We start from the raw sequence: 22,441 nt of genomic DNA, 5'->3' as shown, positions 1-22,441 counted from the left end.
GGAGGATATTCTTAGAACATAGATGGACTAAAGAGGCATTCTCTGCAGTTCATGACTTAGAAATTAATTGTTGAACTTTTTTTTTTTTTTTTAAGTATTTTTCACTGTGTGGCTTGTGGGATCTTAATTTCCTGCCAAGGATTGAACCTGTGCCCTCAGCAGTAAAAGTGCGGAGTCCTAACCACTGGACCGCCAGGGAATTCCCAGTTGAACTGTTTTTAATGATTTAAACAATTGTTGAACTGTATCTACTGTTTTAAATTTTTAAATTGCTTTTCTTTTTGCCTTCCCGTGTATACAGCCTTGCTCTAGTCTGTCCTGGGTACCTGCCTACCTGTGGTAGTGGTGATGGGGGGGAGAGTAAGAAGGGGATAGATTGAAATCTGTTAAAAAAAAAGAATGCAAAGACAAGTTCAAAAATTAATATTAAGCTCTGTCATCCTTTTCTGGCCTGAGAAGAGATTTTCCAATTCCCCCTTCCTCCTACTTTCACGCATCAATTTCTGTATTTGGAGGATTTTGCTCACAGAGTTCTGTAGTAAAGGAAACATCCCAGGCTGCTCTAAAGGTTTAGCTGGAATCAGGAGGAAGATGAGAATAGAGGATTTTTCCTTTCTGACTTCAGAGATTGTGGGAAGGAAAAAAGAGAGAGTGGAAGAGAGGACAGAGAAGTGGTCAGGAATGTGTCTTTTGGTTTCCCCCTTTGTGGGCTCAGACGGGAGAGTGGAGGTGGGTCACACAGGCAAGGTAATATTAAGGGCAAAAAGGCCAGATAGTGTAAAAAAAAAAAAAAATGAAGTGACTCCAACAGAGGCTAAGTGAAGGCCGATGGGGGATGTGGTGCGGGGGCCTGCAGCTCGGGGAGCCGGGGCACCGAGGACCCCAAACCACAGACCCCGCGAGCCAGCTGCACTGTGGCCTGGAGGCCAACAGGAGGCGCAGCGCCAGGCAGACCGGCAGCCGCTGGCGGACATATCCCCAAGGGCAGCGGAGGCCTGAGTCTCCTACCTGGTCCTCCCGGGTCATCCAGAGGTCAGCCCAGGTGGAGGAGGAGCTCAAGGAATTCAATACTTTCCCCTTACAGGGACTGAGCAGCAGTTGCTAGGTTTCAACTGATTCAGACCTTTCCCTTGTTTTCCTGCTGAAGAGCAGGAGGCGGTCGGGAGAAAACCCCGGTGAGCAAGAGACAGAATAAAGCTGCGTCTCCTCCGCACGTTTCGGTTGAGTTAAACTCGGAGGTCAAGGCTTCAAAGGAAGGCGTCCCCATCCGAGCCCGCGCGCGCGGCGGTCTTCGCACTCACGTGGCGGGCGGCGTCGCGGTCTGCTCCGCGCAGCAGCATCACCCGTACCACCTCGCTGTGGCCCATCTGCGACGCGATCCACAGCGGCGCCGTGCCGTCCTGCGGGGAGAGGACACAGCATCCACGGGATGGCGGGTTACGCCCCAGGGAGGGCTCCCAACGGCCCACGACGAGGGTGATTCTGACCCACGTAAGTAAGCTGGCATTGGGCAGTGCCCGGACTACTTGGGTAAGTGCCAGTATTCAGATCTTGGCTTATAAAAGCCATTGCACGGCAAGACCTTTCACGGCCGAGTGTGCTGCGGGGCTCCAGGGAACACGCGTGGGAAGCGGCTGTGTTGCAGGCATACCAAGCAGAACCAAATTCGACAAACCCGGGGAGAGGCCAGCCTGTCCTTATTTTGCCCAGACTCTGCCTGTTTGCTTTACGGGTGGGTTCACACAACACACCCTGCTTCGTGGGGCCCCCTCATTCCTACAGGAGAGGGGGCGACTTCCTCTGAGGCCGGTCTGAGGGTCAGAAAGCTAAAGACGTTGCTCCCACTCTGCTCTTGTGTCCAGAATCCCTCCAAGCCATGTTATTCTCAAGGACCATAATTTTATGCAGGATGTGATACTGTGGGGGCTGCCGCACAGTGCCCACCTACAGCAGATTGATAGTTTTGGTAAAGCCTGCTGTGTATTATGTGCCCAGTGACCCTTTTTCTGTGCACACTGAGCCATGAAGCTGAGGTATGTTGCTCCAGAGAAGAGGTGGAACATCCAGGGGACAGAGAAGGAGTTGACAGCAAGGAGGGTGGTTCCTGCTGGACAGAAAGGAAACTAGAAAACCCTTCTAGTGCAGGAGGGAGGCACTAGAGAGGAATGGGGGAGGCAGGGTCATGAGTGTCTCTGTTTTCCTCCTGCTCTGGGTTGAATCTGGGTTGGGTAAGCTAGGGTGCTAGAAACACCCAGATAAATTATAGTGAATTCCAGATAGGAAAGGATTTTCTCCTGTTCTTGGAATGAAACCCAGGAACACTGCAAGCCCCCTAAGGAGCTCTGCGCTTGGCCAGTGCCTTACAGGTAGAACAGAAATGGCCATGGGAGCCGTCTGGACCCATGTTGGACACGCCCCCAATACCCCGGGCCCACATCCCCCCAGGAGTCCCTGCCTGCCTGCCTGAAGGAAATCAGAAGTGCAGGCTGAACAGTGGCCTGGAGTAAGCCTGGGTTGGGGAGATAAGGCCACGGGACGTCAGGGACATAGATGACGGCAGGGCCCACATATGGTGGACCAGCTGCGCCTTCGGGGACCAATGCAGGATGCTCAGGGACCAGGGAGGCTGACAAGCCAGCACAAGGAGCAGACACGAGCATCCCCATCCCAACTCCAATGCCAGGGTGATAGTCTGACCTCTGAGAACTTGGGTCACCTGGAGAGAAGGTCAGGAAGAGGGAGAACCCAGAACTGACTAACCTTAACCTCAAATGCAATTAAGGTAATGGGACCCAAAGAGACTGCCTTAGTCATGTAAGACTGAATTATTCATCAGTGGGACTGTGGGCTGAAGAGCAAGACGATTCAGGTACAGAAGCTAAAGTTTCACTTTCTGCTGGAGGATATCATTTCAGCCCCAGTGTACCACCTGCAGCAGGAGCAGGGTCACTGCCCACTGCTGTCCTGGCAAAGGGACAGAGGACCAAGACCTTTGAGTGGGGTGATGGCGAATCAGGAGCCTAGAAGGATCTGGGGGAAATCCAGCTGGCTACAGCCCAAGGGCTGTGGGCAGGGCCCGGGGAGACCGGACAGAGGGTCTGGGCTCCACAAAGGATTTTCCGGGGCTCAGATGTGGATGCACTTTCCCCTTCTGCCCGCTCTGGGTTCATTCTGTTCTTTGTCATCGCCGCCAGAGGGCAGGCAAGGAAAGGCAGCCAGCAGGCTGTTCCCCGTGCTTTCCAAGGGTTTGGTTGTCTTTAAATTCTATTAATTGACACTACTATGTGGGAAAGTGCTGAGAGGTGCTGTATCAGCAACAACTATTAATATCATAACAGTTATGTTTCTATATTTTATCAAATGTTATCACCTTAATTGCAATAGTCATAGTAGGTGGAAAAAAAAGTCACCACTTCCTGGTTGTGAGAACTTAGGGAAATCCCTCTGAGCCTCATCGTCCCCTTCTGCAAAAACATTAGCCTCGCAGAGATACTTGTGAAGGAGAAAACATACAGAAATGTGCTAAGCACAAGGAATGGCCAACAGATGCTTAGAAAATGGATCTGAATATTAGTTATCATGAAAAACAGTAAGTAATTTAATTTGTACTTTTGTCTACAAAGCATTCCATGTGCTTTATTTAATTTGATTCTCCCAGTTACCCTGTGAGATAACTGATAGAGCAGGTAGGAACAATTGGGAAAATGAGATTTGGGGGAAACCTGTGTATTTCCTTACCGGTGCTTACTTCTCCAAAGCTGATTTTTGAACCCAGGAAGTTGAATGTGAATTAGAGAACTCTTGTCAGATCCAATTACTTATCAGTTGATTATCTAGTTTGTGAAGAGGACAGGTCTTCCTCTTCCGTACACCTCAATTTCTGCTTTGTCATATATTTTCCTTCTATTACGATAGTCAGCATCTTCATTGTGAAGATGGCTTCATAATAAAAATGAGGGCAATTAAGTCGATTTAGCTTCTTTTTTGTAGAGCTTTGGAGAGAATCGGAGTAGGAAAAACGTCTGAAAATATTTATGTAAGTTTTAAAATACTTCTTGACAAAAATATACAGTTTCTTCTTGTCAAAGAAGTTGTCATGAAGTAGAAGTTACAACCTCAGCTGCACTTTTTTTTTTAAAGAAATAGAACACTTTGCTTGAAGAAGATGGGATTCACCGGGGTTATGACAGCTGTTGTTTACTATTTGTGTGCATGACAAGCGGAAAAAAATTTATTTTGCATACCAAGTGGTACACTGGCTCCACGTAAGAAAGGAATGATAAGGAGGGCGGGTTAAAGACTGAGTGAGCTGATGAGGTAGTAATGAGTTCCCCACGCCTGGAGAGGCTTGACAGTGGCTGATTCCCAATCAGCTTCTAGTACCTGATGGATGGTTAAATAGGGGACTTTTGCAGTTCCTTCCAGCTCTGTTATTCCCTCATTCCATTTGAGATAATATTTTCAAGTCTCCTCTAATGTATTTTTATAGAGAGGTCACAGCATGAGATGGAGTATATGATGTGACTTGTATTAGAGACTAAATTTTATTTGGTCTTATTTAGGCTCCTAAAGATGATGTAGAAAAAAGAATTAAAACCATAAAGCCATTCTCTCCCATGGCAATAAGTGTATTAAGTGGCACTGGCTCTTTGCTTCTACTGCCTTCCGGTACCTATACTTAGGCTACTTCACCTGCAGGTTTGAGCCAGACAGCAAGTGCTGGGGACCAATTCTATTCTAAGTTGGGGGTTCAAGAGATTATAAGGAACCTCATCAGTAACACAGGGGGTTCAATAGGGAGACACTTTGCTACCGGCCCTGGAGCCCATTTCTCAGTACTGGGTCCCTCTACTGTGTGTCCTTGGTCCAGCAAATGAATCTGTAAAAGATGTTAATCTGTAAAAGATGTAAAATCTTTTAATCTGTAAAAGATGCCTGCATTGCCCACACCCTGACCCATTCTCCCAGCCACAAGTGATCAGACTGAGGATGGGCAGGCCAGCCAGTCCACTGTGGCCTGGAGGGCGGGGATGAGCTGTGACAGTGACATGGCTACGCCAAGAGTCTGGGAGTCTGACCTGTAAACTTGGGGACTGCATACAAGATACATAGGCAGAGGAAGCTGATCAAAATGAAAAGGAGTAGGGAGAGAGAAAGAGAGGAAAGAAGGGACTTTGAGATGACAGAGACAACTTGGCTTATTTGGGAAAGAGAGCAGCCTTGATTTCTGATGAGGTAGTAATGAGTTCCCCACGCCTGGAGAGGTAGTAATGAGTAATTCCAGGAAGGCCTGGATGGAATAGAAATGATAATACCATACCTAACATTTACTAGGTACTCGGTTTATACTGGCCACTGCATGAAGAGTTTTGCAGGGATTATTTATTTTTTAAATTCTCACAGTATTCCTGTAGCAAAGGTACCATCATTATCATGGTTTTACAGATGAAAAAAATGAGATTCAGGGAGACAAAGCGATTTGTTCAAGGTCATACAGTTCATGAGCAAAACTGGGACTGTGTTTCATTTTCTTATCCATATCCCTGTAACTACCAAGTTGCTCACTTCCCCCATCTGCAGTCCCAGCCCCGAGACGTGGCTCTGGCTTCCTAGCTGGCTCTTAGAATCCTCCTGTCCTGCTCAGGAGCCCGGGCCCTGTATCGGAGCCTTGTTCCAGTTCCCAGTCACTGATCTCCATGCCCTGCAGCCTTCCAGGCCTTATGGGCACTCTGCCCAGGCCACAGGGTGTCCCCTGGCGGTCAACACGGCTTTTCTGAGAGAAGAGGGCATGCAAGCAGCAGGGCCTCCCTACTGTGGTCCGCTCCCTTCTCAGAACCCTCAGGACACTGCACCCATCTGCTGACTCTATGTTGCCCGTTGCCCACCACTGGGTTGCCCTCCAAGCTTACAACCTGGGAGAAAGGATACTGTCTGGGTGTCAGCATCTCTGCATACAAGTCCAAACCAAGGCTTCTGATAGAGAAGGCATTTTATAAGATGGCGTTTCGGTCAGGCTTCAAAGAAATGCTGATTAGCATATTAAGAGGACTAGACAGAGATGAGTGATGACTGACCAACCTCAGCCCCAGGTAAACCGAGCCCGACCTTCGCCACTCTGTAAAAGCATCATGTTAATGGACTGCGTGAGTTGAGCTGGGAAACGTATATGTCAAAGCATTTTGTTGGTAGGAAAACAGACTAGCCATCTCAGCTAGTGATCAAAAAGGTTTGAGTCATATCAACTCCACTTGGTGAGGACACATAGAAAGAACTGAAAATGAGGTTTTAAATGACTGTGGATTTCAATTATGTCTGTGACTCTTGACCTCTTTATTCAGGACAGCTTAGAAGGGAAAAATTTCAAGTTTCAAAACAGTAATTTAGTCTTTTCAGGGATAAAAAATTAAAAAGAAAGAAAGAAAAAAAAAAGAAATTAGTCATTCCAAAATCTGCCTATGGCTTGCTTTATGCATATGATTCCTTCTACAAGAGTACCAAGAAGGTTTTCAGTTAGTTCTTCAGTGATAGAATTAACAAGGAAAAGTCATTTCTACTAGCGTTCAGGTTCCCTGAAGCTCAGATCAAATGTTAGCCGAATAATTTCAATGCAGCTTCATTCACATCCTGGCACAGTGTACCATAAAATGTCAGGACTCCTTGGAATGGCGAAGCAAAAATTAGAAATCAGATTTATCTAAAAATACTAAGAAATTAAACCAGGCAAATATCCTTGCCCTTATTTTGTAAATTCAAGAATTTTCTGACAATGATTCAATGTGGCAGCTGAGATTTCAGAATAAAACATTGGCTTCCAAATGTCCTACCTATATAACCGTCTACCACGTACAGGCCATTTTAATGGAAACTTTTAATTAGACTTTTTTTTTTAACCTCTTCATAACTTGTGACAAAGTCAGCTGGGGTTGATATCACTTTTGCTATATTTCTGACACTTCTTGTTTTCTTGGAATGGAATTAAACATGCAAAGTTTGGTCTTTTACAGAAGACAGAACTTGGACTAGTCTGACCTGGCTAGATCACCTTTAACTATAAGCTTGTGGTAGTAAAAAGATTATGGTGTGAGGGTACAAAGGGGTTACTGGCACTCTATGAAAAGGAAAAATTTCATCGCTTTTCCCCCCTAAAGCAATTCGTATTTTATAAAACACCTCTCCCTAAATAAAAATCTTTTCAGATCTGGACACTCACAACTCCAAACAGTTGCATTAGATGCAGTTGTTGGAAGGGCATGTCACTTGCTCCTTGAGCTAAGGGTGGGCCCCTCCTGTTCCCAGGCTGGGTTGCCTACTTTGCCCAGGTTATCCTCACTCCTGACAGATGAAATACAGCTGCGGCTTGTTGTGGCTACCACGGCACTGATGGCTCACTCTTTTTTTTTTTTGCGGTACGCGGGCCTCTCACTGTTGTGGCCTCTCCCGTTGCGGAGCACAGGCTCTGGACGTGCAGGCTCAGCGGCCATGTCTCACGGGCCCAGCCGCTCCACGGCATGTGGGATCTTCCCGGACCAGGGCACGAACCCGTGTCCCCTGCATCGGCAGGCGGACTCTCAACCACTGTGCCACCAGGGAAGCCCTGATGGCTTACTCTTCAACTTCTTGGCTTTAATGCCATCACACTACTCAATTTAGGGTTAAATGGACATAATTCAGGCAACATTTGAAATATGATCTGTTATGTCAACTTGGTCTTTTACAAACAGTACCTCAGGCATACAAATAATGCATCTTTACAACCACAGTTCTGAAGTGCCAGATGTACAGAGAGACTTGACCATCTCGATAATCTCTCATTTCTAAATTCACAGTGGTACCCTCAATAATGGCCTCCAAATCAAACTTAAGCAATCTAAAATAAATTCCTTTCATTAATTTTCAAAAATGAAGACTCTGATTCAGAATCAAACAATGATTTCGAAATAAGAAGGACCAACAAGAAAATACTAAATTCCAATTCCCAAATGTCAACATTGGAAGTGCTATTTTTTTCTAAAAGCATCCTTTCCCAGGAGTATTACTGGGGCCATCCAAACCTATAACATCTTTAAAATTCTAAAATTATGATCTTATATTCATAGCAGTGTCTGTCACATGACAAGTGCTCAAGAAATACAGAGTGAACATTGAATAAAACAATTATCAAGGGGCTTCCCTGGTGGCGCAGTGGTTGAGAGTCCGCCTGCCGATGCAGGGGACACGGGTTCGTGCCCTGGTGCAGGAAAATCCCACATGCCGCGGAGCGGCTGGGCCCGTGAGCCATGGCCGCCGAGCCTGCACGTCCAGAGCCTGTGCTCCGCAACGGGAGAGGCCACAACAGTGAGAGGCCCGCGTACCGCAAACAAAAAACAAAACAAACAAACAAACAAAAAAAACAATTATCAAAATTTGGGAACTTGAAGATATTATCAGGATCATTTTGTCCAGCCTTCTAATTTTCAGATAAAGTAACAGAGGTCCAGAGAGGTTAATTTACTTGTTCAAAACCACACAGCTAGTTAGTGGCAGAGTTGGATCTAAAGCTCAGGATTCCTGACCTCCAATCTACTTTGCCCAAAGGCTCTTTCTTTTCTCACGTTCCTTATGCACTTGGATTTCTAAAGTCTGAAGAAGCCTGTGGCCAAGAGCTCAGGCCGACCTTAAGGTTCCTATAGCTATTCACTAATGAGAATACAGGTCTTCCCGTATCAGGCCACATGACAGTGGAAATCTGCCTGCGTGTCATTTACTGGTAAGTTATCAGCTTGACTTTTCCCTAGAAAACTACCTTTAAAGTACTGTTACCTTAATCTGAAATGTTTCGTTAAAAACAAATGGATTAGTGCAGAAATAGTTATGAGAGGCTAATTATAATACCTTACATTTGGATGGCTCTTTACCATTTATAAATGTGGCCTGTATTACCTTGTAGTCCTGTTCCTTTAAGTATCAGTTAATTGATTTGCCAGATAACAACTACTTTTGGTAAATGAAGTCTCAGTGGTGTTGTAATGGTGAGAGATGAAGGTGCAGAACCCAGTAATGATTCCAAGAACATGGACTCCTCTTTGGCTCAGCACAAGAAGTGGTGGGTAAGAGATAAGGCAGCATATCAACAGAGAGACTGAGCAAGGGCAAGGCTACCTGACCCGCCTCTATTTACCTATGTCCCAGGCTAGCCTACTCTCCTGACCCCAGTACAGCCATCATTTATTTGAACAGGAGGTGGCAGAGTATGTACTTGTCCTCAGACGCCAAACATCTTGAATAATGGTGTCAGCCTGATTTCATAGGCTTTCGGGTGAGCCCAAGGCAAAGAACAGGGAAAACCCTAATCAAAGATGAACTTTTTACCCAGAGGCAAAAGGGTTTAGAGACGCCCAGTGCTGACTGGTTATCTTAGGCACGTGCTGCCGCAGGACCGCAGGCCCGCCCCGCCTACCGCCCCATGCGCACGCGCAAACATTACCTGCCTCGGCTGGTTGACTTTTGCTCCTGAGGACAACAGTAATCGAATCACATCCAAATAACCACCTTGGGCAGCTAGGAAGAGTGCGGTGGCTCCATCCTGACAGATAGCAAATTGAAAGTGTTAACAAGTCATCTTTCACATTTATTATAAAAGAAATTAGATTTTTATTTCCTCCCCTCCCCCCTTTTAATATGTGTGGCGTTTTCTTCATTGAAGAACCATTCTAAAACATCACACTAAGTCAGGCTGAAAGGTAAAGTTTAAAATAGACAGTTGTATAAGGATGAGTTACGACATATGTAATGACTGTTTACTCTATAAAATCTTGGTCATACAGCTTATGATACATCTAGCTGGAAAACTCAGGTTTTCCAAATAATCATCATTTTCCTCTGTCTGCATAGGTTTCTCATTAGCTGCCTTCTGCTTTTGTTGCATGATCTCAGAGTCCACCCTCTTGTATTTAGATTTTAAAAACATACACATTTAATACAATTTTCCATTGCAGTCCTTTTGTCACTGAGAGCTAAGTGTTCATGAAAAAACAAAAAAACAGAATAAAATCTGTTAATAGAAAACAAAAAAGAAATCCCTCAAATCTATTTTGTGTGCTCTAATGAACTGGGAATGAAAAGTATCCTTTTAATTAGATATTCCCTACTCCTTTCTCTTTCGTGCTCCCTTATCCATGTTTTCCCAACATGCAGTTCCTCTAAGCTTTAAAACACAAGATGCTTCCAGAATACCCACCCTGGTAAGAATGTCCATGAATTCTCTCCATGCCAGCCCAGCAGACGCCAACAATACCTATACACACAACTAAGCAGTCGTGCATAAAAAGCCCAAAGCAAGTGCTTGTTTCCAATTTTCTTTAGTTTTCTTTTTAACTGGGCCTGTACATCTTTTGGGCGTTTCTTTTTTCTTGAAGACGTATCATTGGTTAATTTCAGCAAGTACATCGGTCAGTTGAGAGCACACCTCCTGTCCAGGTGCTTACTTCACACAGACAGCATTCACAGGACAGAGTGAGCCTCATTACTTTCAGACCTAAGTGGAAAACTACTTAACCCAGCTAATTACCACCCCTCACGGTCAGGAACATTAACCACAGGATCAAAGCACCTTCCCTACAAGTCCAACCAGGCAGAGGGTGCTGAATTTCCAGTGGGGGTCAGCTGAGCTGCCAGACTGCCCTCAACGCAATCATTAAAAAAGTAATCAGCCTGTACAGATTCTTTCTTTGTTTTTGGCCATGCCACTCGGCATGTGGGATCCTAGTTCCCTGACCAGGGATCAAACCCACACCCCTGCAGTGGAAGCTCGGAGTCTTAACCACTGGACTGCCAGGGAAGTCTCAGCCTGTACAGATTTTTAAGCAAATGTTTGATATGGGGATACAATTTTCAGCTGTTCCTTACTGTGTTGCCACAGAAAGTCTTCCCTGCCCTTAGCAGCTGATAACTCTTAGGAATTTTCCAAAACAGATCTCCATGCATTGGATTTTTTTTTTTTTTTACTGTGCTTTACACATTTCTGTTCCTAGAAGTTTTCAAGCATCATTGACACTCCCTGCCCCCTGCCCTGTATTTCAACTGTTTTTAATGGAAACATTTATATTTGGACTGTTTAGGTAAGGGTAAAAGTCTTAATACAAAATGGAAGTTCTGGTGCATGAAATTTCTAGGTTACCTTATAACAGAGAGGAATTTACCATGGGAATGGGATCTCCCCAAACTCTACATTTCTAAAATCAAGTGTTGCTTCAAGGAGCCTTATGGAAGAATGTTATCTAACAGTACAAAATCTATACCCACAGTCAATTTGGATTGCTGACTATTAATGGTAATGCTATGAAAACAATAACCCATTTTCCTTTTCCAAAGACAGGGGCTCTTGCTATTCAACCTGTACATACATATACTCATACACACTCTCAGATACAACTTCACTATATACAGTTGAAGAAATACGGAGCTGCAGACCTCTGTTTCTCAGATGTGGCCACATGTCAGAACCACCTGTTGCCCAAGCTGCCCTCAGAGACTCCAGTTCAGTTGGTCAGGGGTGGGCCCAGGAAGTGGAATTTTTTTAATGCTCCCTGGTTCTAATGGACAGCCAGAGTTGAGAATCACTCCTTCAGACCACAGTCAAGTAGTTTAGTCATTGAACCAGGAATGCTACAGGTTCACAGAGTGGTAACAGATTTTGAAGTGCAAAGCCTAAGGCTAGTTTCTATGGATTTCAGAGAGGCTGGTGATTTGTCAGAGGTATCTGTGTAAACTCTGGAAAGGGTGTTCAAATGGAAAAGTTCACACCTACACATCTCATTACACGTCTATGAAAGTATAGCACCCCTGGGCATAGGGCTCATGTCTAGTGGTACAATAGCGTAAAATATGGTTCCTAGACAAATGGAAGCAGGAATTCTTCCACTCCTCACCATGAGACTGTCAAGTCACTTTATCTCCCCATATTTTATTTTTTCCTCCAAAACAAGAATAACATTTGCCATAAATTCTACGGAATTAGAGTGACCATTAAAAATGCTTGGGTAATGTGCTAATTGCCGATTAGCGGCAAACAGACCCACACTGGCAGTGAATGCCTTTCAGGGTCAATGGCGTGCATGTATTTCAGAGGTCTTCATTCACCCATCCTCACTTCTCTTCCAAATAACTTGATTTCTCCTTTTTTGTGTTCTTCCTCCCAAATAACTCTACAACAGGAGGACTTATGTTGGTTTTCAGCAAGTCCATACACTGGGCTTGACATGTTACAAATAAGTATGTATCACATTATTTTTGAAGCTCTTAATTACATAGGTACATGAAATATATCATATGTGCAAGAGATTTAAAAGGCAGAGCAAAGGTGGGTAAATAAGATTATGGGTTTCTACATAGAAAAAGCTCACCTGGTTAACTCTATCTTTTTCCTTTGATGTCTCAGATGTCACTTCTTTTTTTTTTTTTTTAACCCATATTCAAACTGTTCTTTATTCTGCCTAACATGCATTGATACGATTGTAAGCTGAAGGTCACCAAGGAATATTTTATTGGTTCTTCTGTTCTTTTTAGATCCATGAGATGATCAGACAAGAAATTCTGGAGCAAGTCCTCAACAGGGTTGTTACCAGAGGATCCTCCCCCATCACTCATTTCATAGGTATTGGACTTTGGAAGGGTGGATAAAGTTGTCAGGAACATTTTAATTTAAATGTCATAATGCTTTTGGTCCTGGAAAAAAAATTTAATGATACGGTAGATTGACATCTTTAATGACATCTTTGATTATGATGCCAGTAAAACATAAATGCATTTATACTGTCTATGGTTGTCAAGAAGGAAAGGAGCGTATAACTAATGAGTGAAACTTCTATCTCGCATCAACTTTCTCTGTGTTTTGTTTTAATACTTCTCAGGTGAGTGCTGTCCTTCTACTATCACTCATTGACCTCCCATTCTCTTAACCCTTGACATTCTGACTTCAGTACTGGTCTCTTTGGTGACCTCTGAGGGTTTTGCTCTTTTAATACATATATCCTAATGCCTAAATCCACTGGTCGTATCTTAATCACCAACTTTCTTAATTTCTCTATCATTCTACACTGTTTACAACTCCCCTGAAGTTCTCTGATAACTGCAATAATTTGCATCAGATGCCACTTCCGGAATTTAGACTGCGATGCTATTTGTGATAAGGGAATGAGCAAGTGTCCCCCCGAGAGCCCCCCTGAAACACACTCACATAAAGTTGGTCATGGATGTTGGCTCCGTGCTTCAGCAAGGTCTCCACCACCTTCATGTGCCCATACTGACTGGCGGCCAGCAGGGCAGTGCCCCCGTCCTGTGGTCATGAGAAGTATAAATGCGTTAGAAACAGTGAGGGCACAAATCTTACGAGCAGATGCTCTTCACGTGGTGAGAACTTTGGAAAAGAATTTTCCATACATAATAACAAACTCACTTTTCCTCTTTTCTCTCTTTTACTTTTTCTTTATAATCGTGACAGAGTTCATCTTAAGGGCATCTTTATGTTGTGTACTGGCGTGACTTGCTTGAGATATATTACAGCTATTTGCTAAGTTATTATAATTAATTTAGAAATTTCTCATGTCAAACGCAGAATCATCTCTTTGCCTCTCAATAAAGGAAACAGAACAGGAAGTCTGTACCAATCAGTTGTGTCTTGGAATCACCAGAATCATCTCCTGTGGTCTCACCAGAGACCCAACTGACAAACATTGGCTTCTCCCCGTGGGTCCACCCAGTTGTAGGTCTCTGAGATTAAGGTGTTTTTAGGGAGTAGCCCTCTTGGGCCCCTGCCTTCATGGGACGAAATCTGCATGCACTGAAAGCGGGGATAACTGCAGCCTATTCCATGTGCTTCTCTCTCCTGTTTTGCATTTTCCTTTGAACATGTGCCAATTTGTCCAGACCTCTTTTAAAACGTGGGCGCTAGGACTCAACAGAGCACTGCAAAGTAGATGCGGCCTGATGGGACATTCCTTGGTTCCATCTCCTCTACTTTTATCTCTGTGCCTAAATTAGAATTAGCTTTTAAGCCAACCACACCAAATACTGACTCACTGAGTTTGTGGTCAACTAAAACCCTTTCTTTTTTTTTTTTTTTGGCTGCGTTGGGTCTTCATTGCTGCGTGTGGGCTTTCTCCAGTTGCGGGGAGTGGGGCTACTTTTCGTTGCAGCGCACGGGCTTCTCATTGCAGTGGCTTCTCTTGTTGTGGAGCACAGGCTCTAGGCACACAGGCTTCAGTAGTTGCGGCACACGGGCTCAGTACTTGTGGCTCGTGGGCTCTAGAACGCAGGCTCAGTAGTTGTGGTGCACAGGCTTAGTTGCTCCGTGGCATGTGGGATCTTCCCGGACCAGGGCTCGAACCCGTGTCCCCTGCATTGGCAGGCGGATTCTTAACCACAGCGCCCCCAGGGAAGTCCGTGAAGCCCTTAATGGTTTTTCTCAGGTGCTGGGCTGAGGCTTTCTCTTTTCCCATCTAGGGTTGTTGTGTTGTTTCTTTGGCTCTGTGAATGGGTATGTGGACATTTGAGCCAACTGTAAACAATCGAAGAACGTGGACTCTGGTTCTAAAATACAAGTCATAGATATAAGATAGGGTGGTTTCTAAATTTGGGCATAGACTGTTTATTCAAAATGGCTACCCTCGCAGCCCCACCCTCAGATTCAGTAGGTCTGGAGTGAGCCCCAGAAGGAGGCATTTGACCAGCCATGTGAGGTGACCGAGAGGTGCCAGAGGCAGGTGGGCCTCCCTTGGAGAAACACTGCTGCACATGGTCCCGCATTCACAGGCAGGCAGGGTGCTGGGGGATGCACATGGCTGAGTAAGGCTTCAGCAAGGGCCCGGCTGTGTGGTGGGAAGAGCTGCGTTTTGAAGGGTGGGGAATGGAGGAGAGAGACTGGAGGGCTGAGGCTGGTGGGGGTGGGTGGAGGTGGAGGCGGGTGGGCATTAAGAAGTTGCTTATTAAGCTATTAGCAGCAACGAGCACCAATGTTTCCAAGTTTTGTTGTGTCAATCTTCCCAGCTTTTTGCCTAATGGGTTTAGAGAACAGATAAAACATGATCGTCATAGAAGAGCTGATACCTTTTATTTAAAAAAACACATTTTTGGGGACATAGGTTCAATTACAATGAGAACAGTTGACACAAAGTCAGTTTGTTTTTTTGTTTGTTTTTTTTGCGGTACGCGGGCCTCTCACTGCTGTGGCCTCTCCCATTGCGGGGCACAGGCTCCGGACGCGCAGGCTCAGCGGCCATGGCTCACGGGCCCAGCCGCTCCGCGGCATGTGGGATCTTCTCGGACCGGGGCACGAACCCGCGTCCCCTGCGTCGGCAGGCGGACTCTCAACCACTGCGCCACCAGGGAAGCCCACAGAGTCAGTTTTTTGTTTTTTTTTTGTAGCGGTACGCGGGCCTCTCACCGTTGTGGCCTCTCCCGTTGAGGAGCACAGGCTCCGGACGCGTAGGCTCAGCGGCCATGGCTCATGGGCCCAGCTGCTCCGCGGCATGTGGGATCTTCCCGAACCGTCGCACGAACCCGCGTCCCCTGCATCGGCAGGCGGACTCTCAACCACTGCGCCACCAGGGAAGCCCACAGAGTCAGTTTTGATGACAGGATCATACTAAAACTCAAAGCCTCCTGACACTGTCTTCTTCCCATGGAAAACTCTTGGCCACCTGCAGTTGACCTAATGGAAACATGTGGAACTGCTCGCCCTGGGTCCCATGTTCCATGGATTTCTGGGACAGCACAAACTGGCTCAAAGGCCAGCATTAACTTGTTAGCCAAGAAGAACGAAGCAGCCATGTGGTCACACACGATCATTTGACGTAGTTCAGAGTTGAGTCAGGTTTGTAGAACTTTTTATTTTTAGTTGTATCGCTTTTATAATTAAAAATAAAATGATATTTAATATAAAATATGTGTACACATGTATTTTGGATTACTGTATATTATATTCAGCATGTCTGGAGGCATGTACACGGTCCAACAGTAGGTTTTAGAAAGGACAGAAACCCTTTCTGAAATTCAGATCTACTTAATAGTGTTTTAACAGGAAAAAAAAAACTCCACTGGAAACCTCCTTGATATCAAAATATCACATAGAGTAAATTAAGAAAACCTAAAAGTTTCCAACTAGGGCAAATTTTCAGGAATTTTTTATGACTGAAGCAATTTTTTATGACAGAAATAAGTTTTCAATTACAATGCGATGGCAGTTCAAATTCTTCTACTACAAAGCATTATCATGAAAGGTCATGCTGTGAACACAAAATTTATCTTTCTGCAGCCTCAGTTTTCTTATCCACACGTCAAACATGAAGAATCAATGACTTCTTCAAAGGAAGAACCACAATTCCTTGCCCAACTATATAAACTGTAATCATATATATTTCAGGGAGGACATTTCAGAAAGTAAACTGTCTGCCAAACCCTCCTTAGAAATCTCTCAGATTCACTAGGATTGGCTTAATACTTCCAACAATTCCTATCATAGCACTGGGATTAGCCTTGAAGCAGAAAAAAGCATATGAAAACAGGGAGAGTTATAAAGCACCTGCTACTGTATCCATCCTGATAACAAAATTTAGTGTCCCAGAGTAGAAAGTTACCAGTACAAGTAACAATCTAAGCAATTCCTCCCACCCCGAGTTCTCCAATTGTGAGCCCAAAGTAAAAATGAATTGGATTCCTAGGACTACCCCTGAATCATTACAATTTAACCTTGTGAAACCCACCTTCTTAGGCTTGAAAATCTTGTAAAAAGCAAAGCAAAGATTCATACTATAGATGAAGAGAAATGGAAACTCATGACTGCTGAAATTCTTCAACAAGGTATAAAAGCAAGAAAATTCTCTTACTTTGGTCCTAAATTCAGTGGATGCTCCAAATTCAAAGAGAAATCTCACAACATCATTATGTCCTTGTTGAGCAGCAAAGAACAGGGCAGTTGTACCTGACTGAGAGAGAGAGAGACAGAGGCTGGTTTTAAAAGATATTTGGTTACATTACATTTGATTTATATGCTTGTAAACAAAACAAAACAAAATCCTTGCATATAAACTTCCAGCCTAGGAGGGGGCTATATTTGAACAGACTGTATTCCTTGTTCAGGTAAGTGACCAGTGTGGAGGCTGCTGGGTTCCAGAAATGTTAAGATGTAACAAGGTCTGGATGAGGAAACTGGGCTAGAATAGGAAAACTCTCATCTTTTTTTTTTTTTTTGGCTGCCCTGTGCACATGTGGGATCTTAGTTCCCCGACCAGGGATCAAACCTGTGTTCCCTGCAGTGGAAGCGTGGACTCCTAACCACTGGACTGCCAGGGAAATCCCTCACCTTCTTAATAGACATGAATTTTAGAGACTACCGAAGTGTGCAAATGCTATGTGTCTGGAGAGCAAACTAAAGGAAACAGTGGCAGGTCCATCTTCAGGAGACAAATATTCTGATATTGCAAATTGGATTACAGATGAACCGAGGAAGTCTGCTCTAAGCGTCAGTTCCACAGCACTGCCAGGCACTCTCTTCCAGCTTCCAAAACATGCGGCGTGAGGTCAGGGCCTCTCTTTGGCTATTTTTCCAGACTGACCTGGCTCAGGGAATTCTGGGGTCACCGGGGACCTACATGTCATCGTTATTTGCGCCACACAGGTTACCTCTAAACCCAACACACTTAATTCCTCAAGGGCCACTGTGTTCAATGCACAATAGTTTTCATCACCAAGAACATGAGTTGAGCAGTTGGAACCAAACAGATAAATATAAAGACCATAAAAACCATACTTTGGGTGGAAGTCCAACAAACGTTTCTCTTCTTCTCCCAGCTTCTCTCCGTTTTTCTTAAGAGATTTTTGTGTATGTTGAACTAGCCCTTCACAATAAAGTCTTTGAGTAAGCAGATCTGGACTGTATTGTTTTTATTAGAGAAAATCTATCTTTTCTTTAAAGTTAAAATAAACAAAGGCTGTAAAGCAGAGGGGAAAAATAAAACGATTAGGGAAGTTTTAAAGTCGAATTCTAAAGGGGCCCAAACATCTTCCTTCCGGAAGAAAATCAGCTGCTGAAGTGAAAATGACCTAAAACAATGATTCGGTGTTGTGGAAATTACTCAGAAGGATCTGTCCGGGAGGAGACTGGATGGATTTCCTGTAGTCTCTGTACTGCTCCTCTCAAGGCCCAGGCTTGCTGATCCGGGGCTGTGGAGAACCAGTGTCCGGATGCTATCTATCAAGGGTTATTCTCCCACGGTCCACAGCCAAGGTGACACCCAGAGGGGAGAGGGAGGGACTTCTAGATGCCCCCAGGAAAATGCAGACCTTACACGTGGTGTGTCTTACTTTTCTCCACTCAGGGATGGGGGTCCAGCCTGGGAGAAGGGTGTTTTGCTTGATGAAAGTTTGGTTGGTGAATCATCCTTTCCGAAACACCTGCAGGTCAGGGCCTCTGATAAGAGTGGATCAAGGAAAACCAAGCGCTCCTGTCTGGTTTGGAGCTTGCCCCTGTATGCCCACCTCGGGTCTGAGTCTCTGTGGACTGAGGTCACATTCACTCTAGGCGTGACCTTGGATGTGTCTCCACAAAGGTGAACTCACCAGGCCCTAGACTGGCTTGGAAATACGTGCACCTCCCCAGGCCTGAATCTCCAGCCTCCCACTGCTCCTCTGCATCGGACTGAGAATGGATCCTCTGGCTAGATAGGACTCCTGAGACGGCCCTTGAACGATTGTGTGAACAGGCTCACATTTTAGTCCAATGTTCACCACATGCCTTTCGGAGAGAGAACTTATTTAACTCATGGCTGGTCAGAGAAGCCCTTTGCAAACATGGTTTGGTGAGAATGGCTGAGGTAGGCTAGCCAGTGAGCCTAGCTAACAGTGGGTGACCCAATCCTTCTAAAAATATAATCTCTATGAAAATCCTATACCTTCTATAGCATCTCATCCCAAGGGAAGAAGGAAGAAGTGATTTAGGCTCAGGGCAAAACATATGGGTGTTTAAGGAATGTGGTTGGAGGTTTTGTTATGTCAGATGTAACATGGGCCTAGAAGATTTGTTCAACTGAAGTACAACCAACAGTCCCTCCCTGGGCCTTATTTAGACACAATGCAGTCTGCAACCTGGGCTTTAATGTCATATAGGAAAAAAGCAATGATTACAGTCAGCCCTCCATATCCACAGGTTCTGCATTCATGGATTCAACCAACCACAGAAAGAAATATTTTTAAAAAATTTCCACAACCGCTATGGAGAACAGTATGGGGGTTCCTTAAAAAACTAAAAATAGAGCTACCATATGATCTGGCAATCCCACTCCTGGGCATATATCCAGAGAAAACCATGATTCGAAAAGATACATGCACCCCAGTGTTCAACGCAGCACTATTTACAATAGCCAAGACATGGAAGCAACCTAAATGCCCATCAACGGAGGAATGGATAAAGAAGATGTGGTACATATATACAATGGAATATTACTCAGCCATAAAAAATAATGAAATAATGCCATTTGTAGCATCATGGATGGACCTAGAGATTATCATACTAAGTGAAGTAAGTCAGACAGAGAAAAACAAACATGATATCACTCATATGTGGAATCTAATTAAAAAATGATACAAATGAACTTATTTATAAAACAGAAACAGACACAGATTTCGAAAACAAACTTACACTTACCAAACGGTGGGTGAGGAAGAATAAATTAGGAGTTTGAGATTAACACATACACACTACTTTATGTAAAATAGGTAACCAACAAGGACCTACTGTATAGCACAGGGAACTCTACTCAATATCCCGTAATAACCTATACAGGAAAAGAATCTGAAAAAGAAAGAATATATGTATATGTATAACTGAATCACTTTGCTGTACACCTGAAACTAACACAACATTGTAAATCAACTATACTCCAATAAAATTTTTTAAAAAAAGAAAAATTCCATAAAGTTCCAACTTGCCACGCACCAGCAACTATTTACATAGCATTTACATCATATTAGATATTATAAGTACTCTAGAGATGATTTAAAGTACATCGGAGGATATGCGTAGGCTATATGCAAATACTGTGCCACTTCACATAAGGAACTTGAGTATCTGCAGATTTTGGTATCCACGGGGGGTCCTGGACCCAATCCCCTGCGTATTCGGAGGGATGACTGTACTCTAGTCCTTTTTAACAATTCACTATTGTGAGAACTTCACATCTCTGTCACTGGCGTTATTCTTTTTTTTTTTTTAACATCTTTATTGGAGTATAGTTGCTTTACAATTGTGTGTTAGTTTCTGCTTTATAACAAAGTGAATCAGTTATACATATACATATGTCCCCATATCCCCTCCCTCTTGCATCTCCTCCCTCCCACCCTCCCTATCCCACCCCTCTAGGTGGTCACAAAGCACCGAGCTGATCTCCCTGTGCTATGCGGCTGCTTCCCACTAGCTATCTACCTTATGTTTGGTAGTGTATATATGTCCATGCCACTCTCTCACTTTGTCCCAGTTTACCCTTCCCCCTCCCTGTATCCTCAAGTCCATTCTCTAGTAGGTCTGTGTCTTTATTCCCATCTTGCCCCTAGGTTCTTCATGACCACTTTTTTTTAGATTCCATATATATGTGTTAGCATAGGGTATTTGTTATTCTCTTTCTGACTTACTTCAGTCTGTATGACAGACTCTAGGTCCATCCACCTCACTACAAATAACTCAGTTTCGTTTCTTTTTATGGCTGAGTAATATTCCATTGTATATATGTACCACATCTTCTTTCTCCGTTCGTCCGATGATGGACACTTGGGTTGCTTCCATGACCTGGCTGTTGTCAATAGAGCTGCGTTATTCTTATTCACGTGCAAAACCTGACTTACCTCTCTCTGGAGATTGATGTCAGCTCCTTGCAGGACGAGCTCCCTCACACAGCCTATGTGGCCAGCATAGGAGGGATCATGAGGAGTGTTGTGCCATTCTGGGTGGGGGAGAGACAGATGAGCAGTCAGGCCACGTGACACCAGAGAGGTGGCCTGGAGAAGATGCCGCAGACGTCAGCTCCTCCCAGGACACGTCCGAGCTGAGCGCAACATCTCCCGTAGTAAATAAAAGTGTCTCGTGAATAATCTTATGATGCAGACCAAACAGGAAAAAGCAAAGTGACAAATTGCTGAGGCTGGCATTTTCAATTCAAACATTCACTTACTTCCATTACCCTCAGACACGCAGTCCAAGTGAACCACGGTTACTGCATTTTGAGGCAGCAGTGACGTGGTGGCCTCGTTTTATGATTCCTGAGCCAAAACACTGTTATTAACGCAAAAAAGTGGGTTAAGTGGTACTAGTCGGTTTTCTGAGTTTAGAATTCTTTATTTTCAAACGGATTCAGGTAAAGATGCCACGAGAGACTACAGAAGTGAGAGTCAGGAGCCCCGGGGTCCATCTCTGTCATCAACCAGCAGCGTAACCTGGGGCACACTGCTCACAATTCCTGGGACTCGTTTACTTCAGGTTTAAAATGAGGAGCTGGATGATATGATTGCCAAGGTCCCTGCCAGCTTTAAGATTCAAGGGCTTGAGACGTACCACCTGATATTCCAATTCAAGTGGACTTTTGTGGTTTAATTTACATTTGTTTTCAAGGGCTCGAAACTGTAATCTGAACCACCTCTTCTGTGTGGTCAGCCGCCTGCTTCTGTGGAGAGGATAAGAGAGAGGCAGACGGCTCTGCCTGTGAGGAAGCCTCACGAGGTACGGGGTGGTGATTCTTAGAAGCCTCGTGCTATATATTCAATACGTCTGTGGGATTTTGTAGGAAGGCAGTGTAGTTGAGTGGTCACTGACAGTATGATTCTGGGCCGGTTATCTGAGCTCTCAAAGGCTCATTCACCTCATCTGTAATGCGGACTAGTAAAAGCATCTGCCTGATTAAATTAAATGGGGAAAAGCAATAATTCAGGCGATGTGCTTAGCTTAGTAATGTTAAATATTCAGTAAGAGTTAGATGTTAGGGCTTCCCTGGTGGCGCAGTGGTTGGGAGTCCGTCTGCCGATGCAGGGGACACGGGTTCGTGCCCCAGTCCGGGAAGATCCCACATGCTGCAGAGCGGCTAGGCCTGTGAGCCATGGCCCCTGAGCCTGCGCGTCCGGAGCCTGCACTCCGCAACGGGAGAGGCCACAACAGTGAGAGGCCCGCGTACCGCAAAAAAAAAAAAAAAAAAAAAGAGTTAGATGTTAAAATAATATTATGATGCCTCAGTAAATGTTAGATTATTATTTGGTTTTTGTTGACTCGTGTGAAAGACGATCCTAGTTTGGGGAAAGTCTTGTTTGCTATAAGTAAAAGTACCGGTAGAATTGAGAAGATGATACTCTTCTACCCCACGTGACAGCATTTGGTATTTGAATGTAGGACCTTCATGTCGGCTGTACCACCTATCATTCAGGGGGACTT

General features: G+C 44.5%; 1 protein-coding gene across 1 annotated transcript in view; it reads right to left on the bottom strand.

The window, feature by feature from the left end:
- ANKRD29 (ankyrin repeat domain 29) overlaps window positions 1-22,441 on the bottom strand; it is a 44,919-nt gene that overhangs the window by 9,727 nt on the left and 12,751 nt on the right. The window contains 6 exon segments of the mRNA XM_032602944.1: window positions 1,302-1,400; window positions 9,464-9,562; window positions 13,214-13,312; window positions 16,860-16,958; window positions 20,869-20,942; window positions 20,945-20,966. Of these exon segments, the coding sequence (XP_032458835.1) occupies window positions 1,302-1,400; window positions 9,464-9,562; window positions 13,214-13,312; window positions 16,860-16,958; window positions 20,869-20,942; window positions 20,945-20,966 (492 nt within the window).

The sequence above is a fragment of the Phocoena sinus genome, chromosome 14, assembly GCF_008692025.1.
Source record: "Phocoena sinus isolate mPhoSin1 chromosome 14, mPhoSin1.pri, whole genome shotgun sequence".
In the NCBI taxonomy this organism is placed as follows: Eukaryota; Metazoa; Chordata; class Mammalia; order Artiodactyla; family Phocoenidae; genus Phocoena; species Phocoena sinus.
This window is presented reverse-complemented; position numbering and strand designations above follow the sequence as displayed.